General features: G+C 41.1%; 1 protein-coding gene across 1 annotated transcript; it reads right to left on the bottom strand.

Moving 5' to 3' along the window:
• Positions 1-691: 691 nt before the first annotated feature.
• Positions 692-7,974, bottom strand: rlim (ring finger protein, LIM domain interacting). The gene is made up of 4 exons (XM_027031567.2): positions 7,845-7,974; positions 6,412-6,613; positions 4,161-4,286; positions 692-4,066 (listed from the first exon to the last, which is right to left on the bottom strand). The coding sequence occupies exons 2-4, from the start codon at positions 6,578-6,580 to the stop codon at positions 2,226-2,228; spliced, it is 2,136 nt and encodes a 711-aa protein (XP_026887368.2). The 5' UTR covers positions 6,581-6,613; positions 7,845-7,974; the 3' UTR covers positions 692-2,225.
• Between the last annotated feature and the right edge of the window lie 692 nt (positions 7,975-8,666).

The raw sequence follows: 8,666 nt of genomic DNA on the forward strand, positions 1-8,666 counted from the left end.
AAAAAAAGTTCGTCAAAATAGAATTTCATACGCTACTATAGCCTTTAGCTAATATTACATTTTCCATAGGCTAATGAATATTAAATATAGCCATTTTTAAAGTGTTCAAAGTATTAAGTAGTAATAAAACTCATTTATAAAAGAGATGATTATATTTCCAGTGTAGGGTCTGACAGAGGGCTCCCACAACATTTGCATATTCCATGTAAACCATTAAGCCAGTATGCCATTCTGGTTGCACATATCTTTATTGTAATATACAAATATTGTGGCTTGATGAAGCCAGAACAGACTAGTTTGTAGCTGATTCTCAGCCCAGCTGACTGCAGAAAGTGTCCAATGCTTGTGGAGAAAAAAAGTTGTGCAAACAGATATTGCCCAAAGATCTAGTGGCAATGAATACAAGCCCACCCACCCCCCAAAAAAAACTCCATTATTGACTAAAACAAGTTAAAACTCCAATGTTTTGCTGACTAATGTAAATTAGGAATGCAAGTCCATACACTGGCTTCTGAAGCTCAGATCATCATTCCATGACTCATTTTGAGTTAACAGAGCAAACGGAATATAAAGTGAGAACACATGAGAATACTGAAAACATACAGAACTATAATTAATTTTATGATAATAGGTCACATTCTAAATTTTTTAAATGTCACCACTGCAGACTCCAAAAATTATGCCCCAAGAAAACAGGCAATTGAAGGTTTAATTTAATTTGGTGAGCAGGTATACACACACAACCTTGTTGTAAAGGAACAGGGGAAACTAGGGAAAAACAGAGAGAAATTAACACTTAACTCACTTTGGAAGCCTAAAATTAGCAACACCAGCAACTAATAAAATATTTTTGAAGCATATAACCTAAAAAGCAACATCATTCACTGGAATGATATTAATATGAAATTCATGTCTTTAAAACTGTCCAAATTGAAGTATATTAAAGGACATTAGAGAATGCATGCCAACTGTGGAAAACTTAAATGGATAGTCAGACAATACTTGGAATTGGTTTTCAGTTTATAAGCACTGAAGACCTTATGATACTTCCATTTTTACTGATTATACATAACAGCTTTTCAACCACCAACTTTATTCATTAAACACAGTTAAACCTACTACTGGATAATATGACAAAATAGTAACACCCTTCTAAGTGTTTGAGTTCAGCACACAAGAGTAGTGCTATTGCAAAATCTACAGAACTTGTAGAGACGCATTGCTTTCCAGGAGATAAATCTTCATTTTAAATGTGAATATTCAGTCTACACAAAGTTCATCCACATCAATTTCTTTAGTCCTCCCATTCATAAATATTGCACTAACATTTGTGATATGCAGCCAAAGTCCCCTAAATTTCTGCAGACGATGAAATGGTTTGAGTCAGTATCTTGGTACACCTCTTTCAAAGTTGAAAAGCCTGGGAAACAAATGCAACCTGATGGCAACATGATGTCTGATCCTCATATTTGAGTCATTTTTCCACTTTACCAAAACATTCATGGATATTTCTTTAGAAAAGTCTGATCCTCAGTTGGATTAACACTGAGGCATGGTATTCCTTACACAGATTAGGAACAGTCCTAGTCTAAAAAGTATTTTTAATGAACTCCCATTGACCATGTATTTTGGTCCATTACACTGGACTTCTGTCGCACTAGACCCAATCCAAAGCTGAACGAAACATACTTGTTAAGCCAAAACCAAACCTAGCCTATATAATAAAAGCATTTAATATTACATTTTTAAAGTTCACTGATGTAATAATGATGCTGGTTAACGTTTGCTGAGGAACTGAAATTGTGTGAATGAGCTCATTACAATGGATCCAAACAATGTTTCAAAAAAACAAACAAAACCCCCTAAAACAAAGAAAAAACACTACTGTAAATAAATAAATCCTTCAACAACCAAAATGCCATAAAAATCAAATTGCACTTGGTCTCATATGAACACAAATGATTAATTTAGTTAGTGACTATTTCTCAGTTACTGGTGTTCACAAGGTTGCAATGTAATCAAACTGTTTTGTTGGGGAAAAAATTATTTAATATATATTTATGAATCAAATCAACATTTCAGCACAAGTGGAAAAAAAAGGATATAATATGAACGCATCAAAGTAGGTGCCTCTACACATCTGGTAAAACTTAGATGGTCTAAAATGGATTGGGTTTGACCATGTCTGAGACACCTCACATCACAAGATACTAAATGCTATACAGCTAAACAACGCTCTCACGGTCGGCAGAAACTAGCACTGCCCGGCGACAGATGGGGCACGTGGAGTTCTCAGAAAGCCAGCGGTCAATGCAGTGCACGTGGTACTCATGCGAGCAGGGCAGCTTGCGAAGCTTGTTGCCTTCTGCATACTCTGTGATGCAGACACTGCAGGTCTTGAGCGCATCACTCTCACCAAAGTTGCGCATGGAGAGGTTGTCAATCTGTTCTTTGGTGAGGCCCCGAGGCTGGTCGTCTTCTTCATCGTTGAGCAGGAAGAAATGTGCAAGCCGCAGAAAGGGCAGAGAGCCCGTCTCTTCTAGGCTAACAGGGGCTCGAGGCCTTGCTCTGCCCTCTCGGGGAGCCGTGCCTCTGGGGGTGCCGTTCTCCCTCTCCTCCCGCCGCGCTTCTGGGTCGGCCTGGCCTGAGAGTCCGGCACTACCTTCGGAGGCATCGGCCACAGAGACACTGGGATTCCCCAGCGTGTCAGCAACATCTGCAGAGGTGCCAGGGCCACGGTTTGAGTCCAAAGAGTCTGAGTCAGAGTCCATGAAGTAGCTGAGCTCTCCAAAGCCAGTCATGATCTGCCGGATCATGGACTGCAGAGCTAGGGATGTGGCCTCACCGAGTCCAGCATCGGAAATCCTTCTGATGGGAATGCGTATAGTGCTGACATAAGTCCTCACTCCGGCTCGTTCTGAGCGAGAGAAGGTCCGGCGGAAGCCTCCACGCTCAGTTTCAAACAAGAGAGTGTTGTTGGAGGTCTGCGAACGAGAGCGGGTGCGGTTAGCGATGCTGTCTCGCTCACGATACTCTCCAGGTCGCACCCTTCGTACCTGAAGATCCAGCATTATAGTTGGAGGGCGTCGTCCTGAGGCTCCTGCATCTCCAGGAGGCACCTCCCCTTGCTGGTGTGCCTGAGACACAGGTGGTGACTCTGTAGAGGCTAGTGGCTCCTGGCTATCTGCCTGTATGGCGCTCTGCCTGGACATAACATGCAGCCGAGTCCTGGAGCTACCCTCTACCTGAGCTTCTAGGACAGGCTCATGGCTGCGAGAGGGCAGGCTATGGCGGGCTTGAGGAAGTCCATCCAGCTGGTCAAGATTGAGAGGCAAACGACTCCTAGTTGTACGGGCCCTTGTTCTGCGTTGCTCTGGGCTCCGGCTCCTCGCTCTGATCTGGCCTCTGCGTGTTTGTTCCACTAGAGGCAGACTTGGTGGAGATAAAACCTGATTCTGGGGGCTGGACGGTCTGGTCACTGGGGGACTGGACGGCCTGGTCACGGGGGGATCGGACGGCCTGGTCACGGGGGGAGCGGACGGCCTGGTCACGGGGGGACCGGACGGCCTGGTCACGGGGGGACCGGACGGCCTGGTCACGGGGGGATCGGACGGCCTGGTCATGGGGGGATCGGACGGCCTGGTCACGGGGGGACCGGACGGCCTGGTCACGGGGGGACTGGGTGATCTCGTCACAGGCAGGCTGTCAGGAACAGGTACCTCTGGCTCTACTATAACAGCCACCTCCTCCACCACAGGCTCTTCAAGTACCTCTGCTGTCTCCATGGGTACCTCAGGCTCCTGCACTGGGCCATCTGAACTGGCCTGGCCGCCATCCAGCTGTTCTGCCTCAGTCTGCGTCTGCTGCTCAGCTAGGTTGCGGTTGACGTTGATCTCCAAGCTGAAGTGGAAGTCTCCACTGCTCGGATTGGTTCGGCTCACAGCCCGCCATGACTGGTTTCCCCGGTGACCACTTCTTGTGGTGTTGCCCGTCTGACGCACAGTGTTGAGCCAGTCGAGGAGGATGTCTCCATTAGAGGTTTCCTCAGCACCCTCGGATTCTGTTACTAAAGATGACAATCTTGATGAGTCATGACTGGATTCTCCATAGAATCTTAATACAATTGCTAAGAGAAACATAAATTAGAGAATACAACGTACCACTGGGCTCTTCCCTAATGCCTTCAGGACTGCTGCTACTGCTACCACTGCTGCTATGGGGTGGCTGCTCAGGACCATCTTTGATTTGCTGGAGGCGGTTCAACAACTCCTCCTGAGTAATCTCACCTAATAAAGAAACATATGTTGAAAGTTAGTCACTAATTTCCTATAGATCAGAGACAAGGTTTTCATGTCTACCAATTCAGACTGTCCCACATTTTGTGACCACATGCATGCTGGCATAGCTGTTGAAAGGCAGATGTGCTGGTCGCAAAGGTAAATTGTCCACATTATTCAGTGTCTCCCCAGATGATTTTATATCAGGCAAGAAAAAGACAACAGAAAGTAGAGAAAGAAATCAACTTAATCAGCAGGAATAAAATCTTTATTTAAAAATTTAAACAGTCAGGACATATACAACAATGAACAGAAAACTTAAAAACACTTTCCTGAGGAGAGAGCATTGTAAAATGCTGCGTATCGGACTAAACGCAGTCATTCATATATTTAACTGTATTTTAACATCTTAAAAAATGCTCAGCCTCTGTTTGCTAGGAATGCAGTGATAGAAATCTATATATTATTAACTAAAGCCATCACCCCTATCATCTAGGAGATTCTGAAAGAAAATATTATATATAATTAGATACATTATTGTATACTAGAGAAATGTTGAATGGATCTCAGGGATAACAGATTTCTCCAGCTCATGAGAAAATCGGCATATGAAGAGGTCCTATGTGCTACCTGAAGTGGCAAAATTTATCAGTCCATTATATTCCTGCTTCAATTCTGACCATGGCTGGACTCATTACAGAACAGAGCTCCTCATTAAAATATATGAGGACAGGATGGCCATTAAATTATAATGAGAAGAGAGAGACCTCACTTGAATCTGGAGGTGATCATTTCAATTGTTCCCAATTTGGAAAAAGAAATATGACACTATGACACACATTGTTATGCTGTTTAGAACTTTGAATTTTACTGCCATTTTGAGAAGTGTTGCATATTTCCAGCTAGTCAAACAGATCCAAGTGGAATACACTGCCATCAGTCAAGCTTTTACCTGCACTGAATGAAACCAGATTTTCTCTCTTCAATGCAATTGCACTGTATTCTATCATGCTACTGTGACGCTATCCCTGACCTTCCAGTAAGAATTCCCAGACACCATCTTTTGCAGCTTTTTCAAAGATATTTTAGCGCAATTTTATTAGACACCATAACCCAGTTTCATCCTGTTCTCTCTTTCGGTAAAGGACAGGCTTACAATGGCATACCAAAGAAATATCAAAATGAGTCCTTTTACATACATATGTAGCTAACAGTTCTACTGTAAGCTTGGTATGTTGTCATGCGCAAGATTCTACCAAGATTTGAGAGGGTCTTATGTTGGTCTGTAGCTTCAGAATGATGCTGAAACTCAAGCTAAAGTTGAATATGCAGAATTTCACCACATACGTAGCAGGATTTTTTCCACCATGCAAGTACTAGGTTTAAGTATTGTATACTGTACTGTTTATAATAGCTGCCCAAAGAAATATGTGAAACAGCAACAGGACAGTACTGAAAACCACCAGACTTACCAGGACAAGAACTGTCCATTCAATGATGCCATCTGGCAGGGACTTGGCTAAAGGATGCTCCAAAATAACATTCCTTTCCACTGTCCTGGGACAGAAATGGATTGGGTGTCTACAGAAGTACACGAAATGGCTTGGTGGTTTTGTTTTGAGCACAAATACAATTCAAACCATAAAGATAAAACACTTAACCACACAATCAAATCGGCTTTGTTTTGTTTGTTCATTTTATGGATTTGTTTTGTGCAAATGTCATATACGCACAAAGTCAGGCTAAAGCTCTTTGTTCTATATGGTGGAAAGCAAGTGCTCATTGCGACTCCAGAGTCCAAAAAGTTGCCCCACCTGCAAAGCACTCAAAGTAACATCTTTTTGAAGAACAAGGAAAAAAAGGAAAGGAAATGAAAAAAGGGGGAAAAATATGGAATCCCATGTGGGATGTAAACAACCTTTTATCATTTGTCTCATGCTTCTTCCTTATAGGACCACAAAGCAATGTACTCAACTCACAGAGGATGACTTACACCTGAAATGTTCCCAAACAATCATATTGTTTGATTGATTGCTTGAGAACATTTCATAATCAAAAAAAAAAAATCTTCCACAGAGAACACCAAGCAAATAAACCCTTATAACCAAAATGTTTTTAAAAACTGCTTAGTTACCTGGGGTGCCAAGGAGATTGTTGTCCCTCATCAGTCTGTAATCTTCTTCACTCAGACCGTTAACAAATTGGTAAAAGGCCTCCTCCCTGCCAAGCCGATCCAGTTGCTGCCTACGTTGTAAATCGGTCTGCTCATTCCCCCCTTGATCTGTATTGTCTGAACTCTCCATCGCCGCTAAAACCAAAACGTCTGTCAGGACCACCTAGAGAGAAAGACATTAGAAAAATACAATCAATTTATATCGCAACTGTCGCAAAAAAGCGTATATTAAGACGCAAAACATTTTTCCTTATATATCACGAATGTAACGGAAGCCACTGATCATCTAGCTAGCTATATGAAAACAAATTCTTAACTCTGTCCGATTGTTTAAGGATTTAAAACCATTTACGATGGTTAAAGTGAGTGTGGCTACAGTGTTGCTTTAATGGTCACTGACAGGCAGTGAAAACAAAATGGCATCAAGAAAGGCCACCACACAAGGTAATGTACATCGCTAGACTGTCTAGCTCAGTAGTTAGCAAGTTGGCTAACACATCTAGTTAGGTAAGCTTAATAAGCTAACCAACTAGCGTGTCAATACGTGAACATTTTCCAATGGCTGGTTCAATTAAAGAGCTAGGTTAGCTACATTCGTTAGCGTAACTTGCCTCGATAGTTAACTAGGTTAGCTAAAGTAACGGTAGATGTTAACTTTGCTAATTACACACCTACGCTCGCTACCTACCAGCTATCTATAACAGTAGTAACCAAAGCAGCTAGCATTAAGACATGTTCCACGTAATAATCGGCTAAATATCTGTAAAATCGATTAATTTACGCTGTAGCTAGCTAGCAACCGGGATGGGTTTTTTTTGCTTTCTAAAGCCTTCTCAGTCGCTTAAAAGGTAGACACCTGGTAACTAGCCAGTTAGATACAGCTAGATACCCTTCAATAACAAAACATCTTGCTAAGCTAACTTGGCTTTTTAAAATAGTTACTTTGGTAAGTTACTATAGGTTAGTGTTTAGGCCACTTAGCTAGCTATCTTGGCGTTAGCCACCTAACTCTTTACTGAATCTAGATGTTGGATAAGTAGCTAGCTAACCTATCTAAGCTAACCCATGCAACGCTTTGTGATAATTAACTTAACTAGCTTAGCTAGCTAGCGATATAGGTAGCTGGCAAACTGACACCAACGAGCTTGTTCCCGGGTCAAATGGAGCAATTCGGTATTTCATAAATCAAAGCTAGTGCCATAATTAGCTTCTTAAGGCCTCTAGCGGCCGTCGACATTTTTAAGATAGCTAGCTAGCTATCAATAAATTACACAAAGCTGAATTGCATATTTAGCAAGTCAGCTAACTAGCTCGTGAAGTAGCCTGGCTTGTACATTTACATTTACAATGAGTTAGTTTGTATATTAATATTACTATACCCGACAGGATCGTACCTTATGTAACTCGATAATATTTTATAATAATCTTCGGCCTCTTCTTGTAGCTATATACTTCAAAAATCCAAATTAATAGCTGGAACCTGAATTCTACAACATCGGTTTCTCACACCATCCGTTATCTGTATTCTCGTTTCCGGTGTGTCAGAATTGTGGGAAAACATACGACAAGACAAAGGTGGTTTTGAAACTCAAATTACTGCTAGAAATTTTGTTTACGTTTATATCTAATATGTAGTTATCTTATGGAAATTTTCTTATTGTAAATCACACACGCACAGCCTATTTAAACAAAGGTCATATTTAAAGGCAACATGTAATAAGAGTCTCACCAGACACAACGTAGTGTCACAGCAAGTGATTTTAATCTTAGTCTAGGTAAAACAATAAAATATACACATCGATAATCAATTTTCGATTAACATAAACATCATAAATAAGAATACAGTCTGATAAAACCTGGTAAAAACATAATCCAAAGAAGGCAATTCGGTCCTTAGTTGTTCATTTCCTCAAAAAGTGCCTTAGCAACCTCTGGGTTGGTAAGGCTGTTTAAAAAAGTCAAAGTAACCCAATAAACGTCTTATTGATAGGATTTATGTATTATACCTAAAATGTGTAATTTATTCATCTATGGATTTAATCGAAATATTAAAGTTCGAGTTGCAGTGTATATGTTTTCCCAATATTTGTATATATTTATGGACTAGAGCACAGATTAATGTTTCAGCAATATATTAGGTTTAATTTAGCCAACTAGGGCGAGCTTGATTAAGCAAACATTAAAACATGTTTAGGTGATTGCATGCATATTTGTGT

The sequence above is a fragment of the Electrophorus electricus genome, chromosome 12, assembly GCF_013358815.1.
Source record: "Electrophorus electricus isolate fEleEle1 chromosome 12, fEleEle1.pri, whole genome shotgun sequence".
Lineage (NCBI taxonomy): Eukaryota > Metazoa > Chordata > Actinopteri > Gymnotiformes > Gymnotidae > Electrophorus > Electrophorus electricus.

Bases quoted from the DNA above. Each gene is read 5' to 3' on its own strand.
- rlim (XM_027031567.2), bottom strand. From the start codon at position 6,580: ATGGAGAGTTCAGACAATACAGATCAAGGGGGGAATGAGCAGACCGAT. The intron at 4,287-6,411 runs GTAACTAAGCAG...TTTCTTTATTAG, and splicing joins CAATCTCCTTGGCACCCCAG to GTGAGATTACTCAGGAGGAG. The intron at 4,067-4,160 runs GTACGTTGTATT...TGTCATCTTTAG, and splicing joins CATTAGGGAAGAGCCCAGTG to TAACAGAATCCGAGGGTGCT.